Below are 13,454 nucleotides of genomic sequence, written 5' to 3' on the forward strand. Positions count from 1 at the left end.
AGAAAAGGGAACCCTCTTGCACTGTTTGTGGGAATGTAAATTGATACAGCCACTATGAAGAACAGTATGGAGGTTCCTGAAAAAACTAAAAATAGAATTACCATATGATCCAGCAATCCCACTACTGGGCATATATCCAGAGAAAACTGTAATTCAAAAAGACACATTCCCCCCTTACCTTCACTGCAGCACTATTTACAATAGCGAGGTCATGGAAGCAACCTAAATGCCCATCAACAGACGAATGGATAAAGAAGATGTGGTACATATATACAATGGAATATTACTCAGCCATAAAAAGGAACGAAACTGAGTCATTTGTTGAGATGTGGATGGATCTAGAGACTGTCATACAGAGTGAAGTAAGTCAGAAAGAGAAAAACAAATATCGTATATTAACGCATGTATGTGGAACCTAGAAAAATGGTACAGATGAACCGCTTTGCAGGGCGGAAGTGGAGACACAGATGTAGAGAACAAACATATGGACACCAAGGGGGGAAAACCGTGGTAGGGTGGGGATGGTGGTGTGCTTAATTGGGCCATTGGGATTGACATTTATACACTGATGTGTGTAAAACTGATGACTAATAAGAACCTGCAGTATAAAAAAACAAACAAATAAAAAAACTAATACTAAACTTTCCTTGGGTAATTTGTATGGAAATATGTTAATATAAATGTTTCAGACATTACATGAAATTTCCAAAAATCTTATATGTTTTGGTATAATGTTATAAATCATAATTCTAGTTATTACTTTAAAATGTATATCTCATAAATTAAAAATATATATATCAAAATGATATTGCAGAAATACTGACATGGATTTGTGAGTCAAATAATTAATTAAAAAGAGAAAATGACATATATTTTGCCCATTTGCTTATTTGCTGATAAGAGTATCCTTTAAGTTTCTAGCTTAAGATGTCAGCTTATACCAATCTATTTCCCCTTTCCCCCCAAGACCACTCAAATTAAAATAAAGAAGGGAAACAGTATGTCAATGAAAAACAGTATGCCATATCAGGAAACAGGATGTTGCAGCTATCAAGCCATCATATTACAGCCTTCCTGGGTGGTGAGCCCTGAGGGAACTCGGGATGGAAACAGGATGGCTGCCATCAAGCAGTCGGTCACTGCAGCCACCCCCAAACATGCACCCTGAGGGGACTCAGGATGAGAAAGCACAGGATACTGGCCCCAGAGAGCTGAGGTGCATATCAATGGAATGATTTCAGTGAGCCCATACTCTTGCATCTTCCCATACATAGAAAAGCGCTGAATTCCTTAACTTGAGATGTCTGGTTTTCTTTAATTAACCGTAATCTTCTGATGTTCTGACCACTTGGTCTTTGTTGCAAAAACTCCCATATACCCTGGCTCCTCCCTTCCCTCTTCAGAGAGGTCACTCCGAGCTACCTGAGAGGCTGCCTCCCGGGCCTAAGTCCTCAGTTCTGTCCACCAAATAAAACATAACTCTCAACTTTCAGCTTGTGCATTTTTTTCAGTCACCAGGTATAAACTCCCCAAAACAAAGAGAATGGGAATGGGGCCATAAAAAGACAAGGTATTTCAATACACTACAAGAAGAGAGCACACACACACACGGAGGTTTGGTAACTGCAAAAGCAGATGAAGGAAGCCCTGTGCTGAACACTGGGGAGGGGGCTGCAGGATGGAGGTAGCAGGTCTGCCATGTAGAAACCCATAGAGTTCAGAAGTGCCCTGAGTCTGGAGGAGGGCAGGGAGTATGGAGTGGAGCTCTAACAGGTGAATTCAGAGAAAGCTTTGTCAACTCCCTTCTGACGATAATGAGCAACCAGGTTTCTCCTCACTCCAAGGAGTGAAAACTCAAACAAACTGATCTGATCAGTGAGTGCTGTACAGTACAATATGGTAGCCACTCCAAAACGTGGCTCTTGAGTCCTGGATGTGTGGCCAGTGCTGTGAGCCTAACACACAGGATTTGCACAGCTTAGCTGTGCCCTCCCCTAAAAGCATTAACTATCTCATTAACATTTTTTATGTTTGCTACCTGTTGCAACTTTAATAATTTAGGAATACTAGGCTAAGTAAGATACTTATTAAAATGTTCCCTGCACCATTTTCCTTTTTAAATGTGACCACCAGAAAATCTAAAATCACATCTGGGGCTGATATTACATTTCTATTGGACAGCCCTGAATTAGGGAACAAAGAAGCTAACACAAAAAGATAAACTAACACAGTAATGTGAAGCAATTACACTCCAATAAAGATTTAAAAAAAAAAAAAAAGAGGTGCCTCGAAGCAAAGCATTCAGTCCTTGAGCATTTAGGGTCCTCAAAAATGTAACAGCTCCCATCTGATATAGCACTTCTACCAAAGTTTCTGTTCCCTAATTTAAAAATAGGAAGAGAATACTAAGAATCAGAAGGCACTTTAGGAAGTCTTGCCAAACAAACAGTAAAAATAAACAGAAGGACAAATAAGCAAAATTAAAAGAAAGGCAGAGAAGTAACCCTACCCTAGCAGAAATAACATTGTTTGGTTTAAAACAAATGAACTACAAAAATAAAGAAGGAAAGGACAACCCTCCAAGCGGTATCCTCAGAGAAAGAGGGGCAAATGTACAAAGGACAGAGGGAACAGCAAAAGGAGGACATAGAGGACGGACAGCGTGACCAAGGACATCGGGAAAGGAAGGTACAATAAGGTTTGGTGAAGAAGATAAAAAGGGAGAGCATCTTAGCTTGACCCCAGATCAGCTGACAACAGGAACACTCAACTGAATGGCATGGAAGCCACAGCACTAAACGCACACAGAAGGAAAACAGGGGCTCAGAAAAATGGTTTTGCAGAGAACAGTGCTTACACTGTCACAGAATCGTGAGGGCTGCTTTTTTTTTTTCTTTTTAAGTCGAATCAAGCCAACTTTAAATTACAAAGAAATTAAATATGGCTAAAGAATGGAATGTACATGTTACCAACATGGAGATGGAAGGACTTCGAGAGAAGTAGGGACAGAACAGGAGTGATTACAGAAAAGGAAAACTGAATTCCGGGTGACAGAAATAACAAGAAGCTTTAAGACTGTCTTTTTTTTTTTTTTCACCAAGTTAGTTTGTAGATATAGTTAAGATTACTCTTAATTTTTTATTGAGGTAAATTTTTTAAAATTTATTTTATTGAAGTATAGTTGATTTGCAATGTTGTATTAGTTTCTGCTATACAACAAAGTGATTCAGTTATACATTACATTCTTTTTCATATTCTTTTCCATTATGGTTTATCACAGGATATTGAATATAGCTCCCTGTGCTATACAGTAGGACCTTGTTATTTATCCATTCTATATGTAATAGTTTGCATCTGCTAATCCCAAATTCCCAATCCACCCCTCTGCCAAGCCCTCCTCCCCTTGGCAACCACAAGTCTGTTCTCTATGTCCGCGTGTCTGTTTCTCTTTCTAGATATGTTTATGTCATATTTTAGATTTCACATATAATTGATATCACAATATTGGTTTATAACATCATATAAGTTTGACGTGTACATTACATTTCGACTTCTGTACACACTGCAGCATGCTCACCACCAGAAGGTTAATTTCCATCTGTCACCATCCTGTTGATGCCCTTAACCCGTTTTGCCCTTCTGAAGGTGCAAAAGTGAGCAGTGGAAGAAGTGAGAACAAAGGTTAAGAGGGGAGGTGGGGAGAACTGTGAATGAGCCAAGTTTATATCTGTCATAACAGGAATTCACAGAAAATGGGTAAAGTTGATCAATCCAGGAAGAGGAATATAAGCAGAGTATTAAAATAGGAGTCATAATCAGAAACAGAGGCAGCTGAAGGTCTTTGGGAAATGGTCAGAAATGGGAAATGTGGAGAGGGCCCAGGACTTTTCAGAAATCCTTTACTGTTGGCTCTGAAAACGTTGTGTGTGCCCTACTGACATTTATTTGTGTGTGTGTCTTCCAGTAAGACTTTATTTACAAAAACAGGCAGTGGGCATATTTTTAACCTGTGGGCTATAGTTTGTAATCCCTGCTTTATTCATTTTTACTACTTTGCATCTGCTAACCCCAAACTCCCAATCCATCCCTCCCCTACCCCCTCCTTGGCAACCACAAGTCTGTTTTCTATGTCTGTGAGTCTCTTTCTGTTTCGTAGATAGGTTCATTTGTGTCATATTAAAAATGTCATAGCCCCTACATTTTCTCCGTATTATGCACACACCAAATAACTGAAATGTCCATTTGGGGGCAGACACAGTAGATAATACAATGTCTAAATGTGAGAAAGTTCACCAATTGTGCAGTCATTACACTAACAACCCTTAAATTATCCTTGAAAAACAAAATAATAATCAGTTGAGATTTCCACGTGAAGGTAAAACAACAACAACAAAAAGCCTCTAAAAGCAAATATATAGGAAAGTATCTTCATTAGTTTGAGGAAGGGTAAGACTTTCTAAAGATAACATAAGCCCTAAACATAGAAGTAACGAGTTACAAAATAAGGCAATTAAGAATTTCTGTTCATCAAAAGATACCATTTATCTGCAAGCATATTCTACTTCAATCAAAAGTTTACAAAAGAGGGAAAGAACATGAAGGGTGAAAAGATCAGCCAAAGAGTCAAAGAAAATACTTGCAAAAATATTTTACGAAGGGCTCATGTCCACAATACAGAAAAACTCATACAAATCCCAATAAGGAAAAAAACAAAACCACACACACACACAACACACACAAAAATAGGCAAGAGATATGAATAAACACTTAGTAACACTTTGTAAGAGAAGATGATATCCAAGTGGAAAATTAACAAATGAAAATGTCCTCGACTTTATTGGTAATCAGGAAACTGCTAATTAAAATCACAAGGAAGTATCACTCTCCACCCACCAGAATGGTAAATTTAAAAGACTAAAATACAAAGTGTGGGTGATTATGTAGAATAAGAAGAATCTTTCAGACGCTGCTGGTGAGAACGTTAATTGGTATAATTATTTTGAAAAGGGTTTGGCTTCATCTGGAAAAGTTAAAGATATGGCATCCTATGGCCTGGCTAGTCCCCTCCTATATATATACATACGTGACAGAAATACAAATACATCTGCGTCAAAAGACATGAGCAATTAGAATATTCATGGCAGTGTCCTTCATAAGACAAAAGCTAGAAACAACTTAAATCTCCATCAACAGAATAATAAATCATGTTATATCCACTTGATAAAAATGAATAAACTGCAGCAACAGGCAAGAACTTGGGTGACTCTCACAAAAATAAAAGTGAGTAAAAGAAAACAAAAGAATACATATTGTGTGCTTGTGTGATTCCACTTATAAAGTTCTGGAGAAGGGCAAAACTAAACCCTGGCACTTGACTTCATGTTAATGGTTTTCCAGTGGGAAAAAAGGGGGGAAGAGCCATCTTGGGTGGAGGTTACCTGCGTGGGTTCACTGTGATAATTCACCAAGTTGGTTTTGATATTGTGCTACCCAGTGGATACATACTACACTGCAATTCAAAGTTGAAAATGACTTCAAAAATGAAATCTGACTAAGAGCTAGCCAGCATATTAAAGGTTACTGCAGGGCCTCCCTGGTGGCGCAGTGGTTGAGAGTCCGCCTGCCGATGCAGGGGATACGGGTTCGTGCCCCGGTCTGGGAGGATCCCATATGCCGCGGAGCGGCTGGGCCCGTGAGCCATGGCCGCTGGGCCTGCGCATCCGGAGCCTGTGCTCCGCAACGGGAGGGGCCACAACAGTGAGAGGCCCACATACCGCAAAAAGGAAAAAAAAAAAAAAAAAAAAAGGTTACTGCAAATGTCAATAAAACATCTTAAGAAAAAACAGTGAATAAATGAATGTTTCCAGACCAGTGATTTCAATTGTAAATGTTATCAATTTGAGTTTAATCAATCAGTGAGCATCCTCGGCTTAATTTGCTTAATCTGAGCCCCCCCATATGACACACGGTATGTGTGAGCTTCTGAAGACGGCTGCAGTAGAGCAGAAAACCCTTTTATGATTCTAAAGTTTCAAAACACCTGGAGCTCAACCTGACCACTTGGCTTCTCTCCACAAAATAAAACAAACACGTTTATTCTTGCTCAGACACCACCTCTTTTACCCCAAGACAGCAATCTTTACTGACAATTTGCCCTCAGTGATCCCAGAAAATTTCCCACGCTGGGAGTCATCTCACAGGTGGCACTCACTAACCACAGCAGCCACAACGTTCCCCCCTTTCTGCCCACCTCCACCTGCAGGGGGGATGGGTCAGCTCCTTCTTCTACTACCTGACTACCTGACTCAGAGCATGGAGTCAGCCCTGTGTCCAGGCCTCTCCCACAGCCTCCTCCCCTGCAGGATTTTAAACAATTCCTTACTTAATTTCATGTTAGTTTCAGTCAATTATTTGGCTCTCTGGAAGATATGACTCCATGGCTTTTGCTATATCTTCTAGCTTTTTCTCTTGGAAACTTAACAAGCATACTATGTGATGTCTTATCTTATAATATCCAAAAAAAATATTCAAAAAGGAGAGATAAGAGTAATAGGTAGGTGTGTGTGTGTGTGTGTGTGTGTGTGTGTTTATATACAAATAAATGTGCACATGCAAACTTTTTTTACAATGGTTTTGGTTTTTACTTTGAGGGCTCTTTTTGCTAAAACAGTTTATAGCTAATATAGAGTGGGAATAAGGAAATCACTGAAATAAAGAGCATGGGAATCAGAAAGTTCCAAATTACTTTCGTCTTCTCTAAGGAGTAAAACACTACCTAATCCTGATAAATCAATAAGGGAGCAGAGATTTTCACTGGCATCTCTCCATGACAAGACCACTTCTCTTCCTTTAACAGCATGTCAAGGATGAATCAGGAGCTCTGAGAGAACTGAGCCTTTGGGGAATATCTTCAGGGGTAGACTTGAAAGGCAACATTTACAAGAAAGCTTCCTTTATTAAAAGTGCCCATAATCCCCAGCCTATAAAGCTAAAAGAATTTTGTACCTTTATGTTCCAGAGCCATAAAGAGGTTTAAGAGGGATACAATTTCTACCTTAATAAATCTGGATCAATTACAAAGGTACATTGTAAATAAGTTTTAATTTAGAATTTCAGTTCTGCTACAGCAATGATGAACAAGGTAGTTCTCACTAGCCCTCTGGGCTACATTAGAAAAATGCAATGACCATGTGCATGAAGGCACCAGAGAACTAGCAGGGCAATGACGAACAGCAGGGCCAAGGTCCAGAAAAGGGAGGGAAGTTTAGGAAAATAACAGGATCTGGGGCCATTTTTACAGAACCATGTGATGATTTCTAAAGCAACGCCTACAATGCCAAAAGTTTAAACAGATCTTGGCAGACTCAACAGCTAGCAGGACAAATAGGGGTGCAGGATCCACAGAATAGAAGGAAGACCCTGCTAAATTCTCTATTTGCACACCCTAAAACATATATGCAAAATTCAGAAACTAACCAGCCCTCACAGGAACGGAAGCCCAGGTCCTCCTCTACTCAATCACTAACTGGATTAAGGTGATTTGTGCTTGCTGGTACCTATAGCCTGGGTGTTGGTCAGAAGCAAACATAAAACTGGAGGGAGGTAGTGTCAAGATCTTCAAATTAGCTCTGTGATTTTTCACATACAATATCTGGGACAATATTTAAAAGCATCCAGGCTTAGAAGTAACATCATGAATCATTTCAATAAATACTTTGTAAGAGATTTCTAAAATAAAAATAGGAATAGGGATTGAATATGCAGCGATGGTGAGAGTTATGTAATAGTGGGGAAAGAACACAATTTTGTTTTAAAACTCAGTTTATTACTTGGCCTATTTATGTCACTTTAAAAGTAATGCCTGTTAATATTGTTTAAGGCACCATAATGGTGTTATGCCATTTTAATTTTTAAATATTATCCCAAACCACAGAGAAAAGACAGCCTGAACTGCACCAGAAGGCCTTGAGTGTTGGTGATTTGGGTGATTTTCCCCCCTGCAGTCCTTTTTTGGTTTAATTTGATTTCTTGCACAAAACACATATTTGTAGTTGTAAAAAATATCACTTATAAAAACATTATTAGGATAATTACAGAATTGCACCTTGGGTTTTCCTCATAGACTGTCTTCAAGGTGTGCAATTTTTACAGCAAATATTTGGTAATATTAAGTTAGAGTTGTAGCCTTTTACATAGTGAAAAGTAAATATAAAATCATAAGTCTGACAAACCAGAGCAGAGGCCACCAAGGGATTTCAGATAACACACAAGCCCTCAGATACTGGGCTCCACACCCATGCCTGCCCTCTGCAGTAGCAAACCCCAAATGCACAACCACTTTGTTCTGCTGTCTTATGACTAAAGCTTCTAAAAAGTTGAATCTGCAATTCCAAACGTACAAAAGAGCAAAAATCATCCACGCATCATTATATATTATACATTTCCGTATACTTTTCTGTTGATTCCTATTATTCATTTTAAATACCTTGCCTTCTGGCCATGCTTTCATAACTGTACACATTTATTTTATGCAAATCAACACTCGGAATGGCCTTCAGATATATGTGTACAGGCAAATGACTAAATGGCATGCATAAAGGAGAAATATTATGGAAACTGTTGGTAGTTTAAGAACCTTACACTTGCATCACTTCAAAATGATTTCTTAGGTATTATCTCATTCCCAGCCCAGATACAAGCCCATGAAGTAAATTAATAATCACCATAAGTCAGAGTATGCATTTAGGTACTTTCATTTCATAAATTTATCTATATACTTACATGAAGTTCACATACACGGTTATATATCATAGATAGTATACCCAAAATGTCTCTGGAATCTGTCCACGTCTCCACATTCACACAGTGACCATTCTAGTTTCAACCTCTTCATCTTTGCCTACACTTTCTCTTCTCTTTAATCTGTCCCACACATACAGTGCCCTCAGCATCCTCGATCTAAACACAGATCTAGTAACATCCCTCCTCTTGATTAAAAATCCACCACCCCTTCCCATGCTTCACCTCGTGCCTCACCAAGGGGGCCTGGTGGATAGCTAGAGCAGGCCACTGCAGGTAAAACTATCCCTCTAAACACACAGGCTTTGTCTTTAGAAATTTATGCAATTTTTTTCATTCTAGTCTATAATTTATACTTGTTGTGTTGAATACAAATATAATGGTTTGGACTGTTTCCATTTCTAGGAAAATATCCAATGGCAAGCTGGTCTTGCAGCTCCACAAATCCTCTGGCACACCACCACCTCCGCCTCATGTACTGGGAGATACCCAGGCGAGGGTCCAGGGCAAAATGTAAACTCTACAGAGCCACTCGACACACCTCATGTTCAACATCTCTTCTGTCTACGGTATGAACTCACCTCAGCCCTCCCACCAAAAGATAACCCCATCCTTGCAAGGTGTGTTTCTAGAACATCATTATTACAAAAGGGTACCTAAGAGAAAGTTAGTAGTTTTGTTAGTATGATATCCCTCCTTTAAAAAATTCTCAATACACATAGCACATTCAAGTTTCTGAAAAGTTTTTCAGCAAAACCCGCAGCGAAGATCAACTGGGAGCCAGTGTTCCACAGAACACACCTTGTTGAGGGCGTGCTGTTCTCACCCCACTCTCATCTTTCCTCACCCTGTTCGTCTCACCTGGAAAGCCTTTCTTATTTTCTCCAACTGGCAAACTTCTGCTCACCTTTAGAAATCTAATTCCTAGCCACCCTGGCTGGAAGTAAATATTTCCTACTATGTGTGTCTATACCACTTTACAGACATTTCTGTTCAATTACACATGATATAATCTTGGATTTACACGTCAGTCTCCCTAGATAGACTGTGAATTCTAGAAGTAGAAATAATCCCTTAACCAGGTATAAACTCTCAGAATCTAGCAAAGTCCACAAGAAGGGTTCAATACGTATGTGTGGAATAAGTTGATAAACAGGTAAATGATCTTCCATGAAAATAAGATATGTAGAATCACACATTATCTTCCCTATTACTCCCGCCAGGAAATCTCTGCTGGCAGAAAGGGGAACAATAACAAGATTTGGGAGAAAAAATGTTCCCTAGAACAGCCCAGTAAGAATGGGCAAAGGACCCCGGAACAAAATTTGTAAAGAGAACCTGACAACAGTTAGGGCTCTGCCACATGAATCACTTATGAGTCACTGTATCTCTGTCCAGGGCCCCGAGAGTCTGGCTGGAAAGCCCTGGCTCTGCTTCAAAACCAGACAGAGCCGAGTCCTGCTGGAATACAAATGTTTGCATATTTCATTATTTCTAATAGAGAGACTTCCTTTTCACCCAGGATCTCAGGATAGTTACATTCAATCAGTTACACTCAGGCAGTTTAAATAAATTAAGCTGACTTCTACCTGCAAAAGAAGTTACAGATTCTAAAAGAGGCAGGAGATGCAAAGGACTTGCAAGGCAAATGTGGATGTTCCACACAGCCCTGCCTCTAACCAATGAGCAACCTTGGGCAAGAGACCACACCTTTCTAGGCACTGACATCCCAACCTTTGAGTTGAGTAGCTACATAATGAAGATCAAGCAAACCTTCAGTGAATCACCAGTGTGTGGCAAGCACTTTCTCTTATTTAATCCTCTCAAAACCCTGTGAAGTGGGTATTATTATCCTCATTTTACACATGAGGAAACAGGGCTTAGAAAGGTAAAGTAATTTGCTCAAGGCCACTCCATGAGCTCACAGAATTGCTGGGCTGGGAAGTTAAATGCATTCCCGGCTAGATCCACAGTGAGAACAATGTATTAACTGGAAAATACAGACTCAGGATGTTTAAGAAACATTCCTCAGAACAACCAGCCAGAAACGAGCAGAGCCAGAACCTACCAAAGGTCCCAAGCACAAATCCTGAGCTCTCTGAAGTAACAGAGAAGCTGCTCCATAAAGCACTTGCCTCCCCAAATGCTGCAGGCCTGTGCTGCTCCAACACCCCTGTAACTCCATTTCTCCACCATGGCTCCGCTTAACACCAGGGCAGCTTTCTCAGCCCCTCTTCCCCTAACCCCATATCTCCATCCTTTCCCCTTTCCTGCAGCCCAAGCTCTATAAACAGGAATTTTTGCCCTGGTAACCCACGAGACAGCACTTGTCTGCCTTTACAGCTCTCCTCTGTGATAACCTGCCCACGTCATCGCACACACATTCAATATTTTGAAGCATGGGTCTATCTGTAGAAGGAAGTACACATTTAACACACGTGTCATGTGGGAAAGCAAGCCATTCATCACAGCAATTTAACTAGGTTAAGTGATGCAACATACATCAGTGTAAGAGAACGGGGCACTCTTTATTTGCAAGACTATGAAATCTTACCTGTCTTTTTACACCTCTAATCTGCACACCTCTGGAGGCTCTTGGCACTTTCTACCTATTGTAGCTATTCTCACACCCCCTTCCTACCACATCCTTCCCTCCCTGAAACAGCGTCACACCTGTACACTTCTCCAGAGCACAGTCCAATGAATGCCTTGTACAGGCTAGACACTGAAACCCATTTATAATGACTTAAACGCTTTTGTAAAATATTTACATCGTATGAGGATGTGCCAACTGAATATCCAATATCCATATTTAATATGGGAAACTGAATATCCAAAGCAGTCTAGAAGAGCGAAAGAACAAACTTACCCAGGTATTACACAGATCTGCCAATTGAAGTGCGCAAGCCCGTGGGGCTGAAAGCAGCTGCCTGAAGGAGCAGACAAGTGTACCCCTGCGGCGGAGCTTTGTTCATCCTCAAAGCAAGACGACCCACACTACCCTCACCAGGAAGGCAAAGAATGCCCATTACTGGAATTGGGGAGGGGGTCTAAATGCTCAGAGTTGGCCCTTTGCCTGGACAGATGAACCAGCTTTAAAGCCCAAGGCCAGGCCTCTACCCAGAGAAGTTGCATACCACGGGCAGCAGAAAAGCCTAGAAATGTCTAAATTGACTCTAAATGTCGGACTGCATGCCAATACTTATACCAGAAGGGGTACTAATACGTGATCATTCGGACCTGTTCTTGAGGATTCCCGGCTCGGGACGGAGATACTTTCGTCCTGAGTTTCTAAACCGAGGGCAAGGCGGGTCTGAAGTACCCGCGCACAGGTGGCCGGGGCGCGCGCCAAGCTCCTCCCAGGCGACCGGGGAAACCGAGGCACGCGGCGGCGGGCAGGGCCGGGCCGGGACTCACCACGTCCATGATTTGCAGAAGGCTCAGGGAAAAGTAGACGGTGAGCGGCTGCGAGTCGTTGGCCACGGGCCTCTCCAAGGGGTTGTAGTTCTTGACCAGGTCCTTATAGAGCTTCCTCTGGAACTCGCCTTGCAGGGACACTTCAGGAGAGGAGAGGAGAGCCGAGCGGGCTGCTCAGGGAAGGCCAGAGGGGATGCGCCCCGCGCCCCCTGCCCGCACCCCCGGCCGCCCAAGCGGCGCAGCCCAGACGCTCAGGGCTCGCCTTCCCCCGGCACCGCCGACAGCGACCCCCGCCGCCCCCGGCGGGAGCGAACCCCCAAACCCGGGGCCGGCGCAGGGCGCCCCAAGCCACCCGGGATGCGCCCGGGATCCCGCGGACGAAGAGTGGAGGGCGGGGAGACCAGCGGCTTTACCGTGCAGGAGCGACGCGGCCAGCACCAGGCACAGTAAGCGGCGCATTTTGGGGCCGGAGCAGCGCGTCTCGGAAGTCGGCTCGGGCCTGCGCCTGCGGCCGCAGAGCCGCTTCTCGCGGTTCGGCTCGCGCGTCTTTAAAGAGTCGAGCGCGCGCCCCCGCCCAGCCCACCCCCGCTCGCCTCTCCACGTGACGAGCCCCGCCCCCGCCCCCCCCGCGCCCCTCCCACCCGTCCCTTCGGGCCCACCCCCCGCCCGCCGGCCCTCGGGCGGCTCGGCGGCCGCAGTGGGCAACAGTAGACCAAACGCTCCCGGGGAGGTGCGACCCCGCCCCGCCTCTGTCTCCACCAAGCGGTCCCCGCGCTCCCGAGGCTGTCCAAGGCCAGGCTCTGCCGGTCCCTTCTGTCCTTTGTCCCCACTCCGCTCGCTGATGCTCTCAGAAGCTGCGCCGGGTCGATGGGAGAACGCCGGGACCCTCCTGGGTCCGGTTCTCCAGGGCCCTTCCTCCCCCCAGCCGGGGCTGGGTGCAGCGCCCGGGAACCGGGCTCCCACAGGTTCGCGACTCCCTCCAAGGAGATGAGACAGACCTGAGAAAGGCCCCTCCTACCTCCCGCCGGTCGTGGATGTTCTTCCAGCATCCATTTGCTGGGCATCACCAGCCTGATTCTCAGCTGGTTCTGGAGGCGCCAAGAGGAGAGGCGAAGTCCACCAGGGAGGCGTTCTACAGGGAGGAGACTCTGCAAAAGTGTGTCATGGAATTCCCAGTGTATATCCTCTTTATATCTCATTCTCTTTTAAAGGCGATTGAAAATGTTGAAAAGTTAACT

At 43.2% G+C, this 13,454-nt stretch overlaps 1 protein-coding gene across 1 annotated transcript in view; it reads right to left on the reverse strand.

Moving 5' to 3' along the window:
- CHRNA7 (cholinergic receptor nicotinic alpha 7 subunit) overlaps positions 1–12,675 on the reverse strand; it is a 130,069-nt gene extending 117,394 nt beyond the window's left edge. The window contains exons 1-2 of the mRNA XM_060095113.1: positions 12,630–12,675; positions 12,217–12,356 (exon numbers count right to left, since the gene is read on the reverse strand). Coding sequence (XP_059951096.1) covers positions 12,217–12,356; positions 12,630–12,675 — 186 coding nt within the window. The remainder of the gene's footprint in view (positions 1–12,216; positions 12,357–12,629) is intronic.
- Between the last annotated feature and the right edge of the window lie 779 nt (positions 12,676–13,454).

Source organism: Mesoplodon densirostris, chromosome 4 (genome assembly GCF_025265405.1).
Source record: "Mesoplodon densirostris isolate mMesDen1 chromosome 4, mMesDen1 primary haplotype, whole genome shotgun sequence".
NCBI lineage: Eukaryota > Metazoa > Chordata > Mammalia > Artiodactyla > Ziphiidae > Mesoplodon > Mesoplodon densirostris.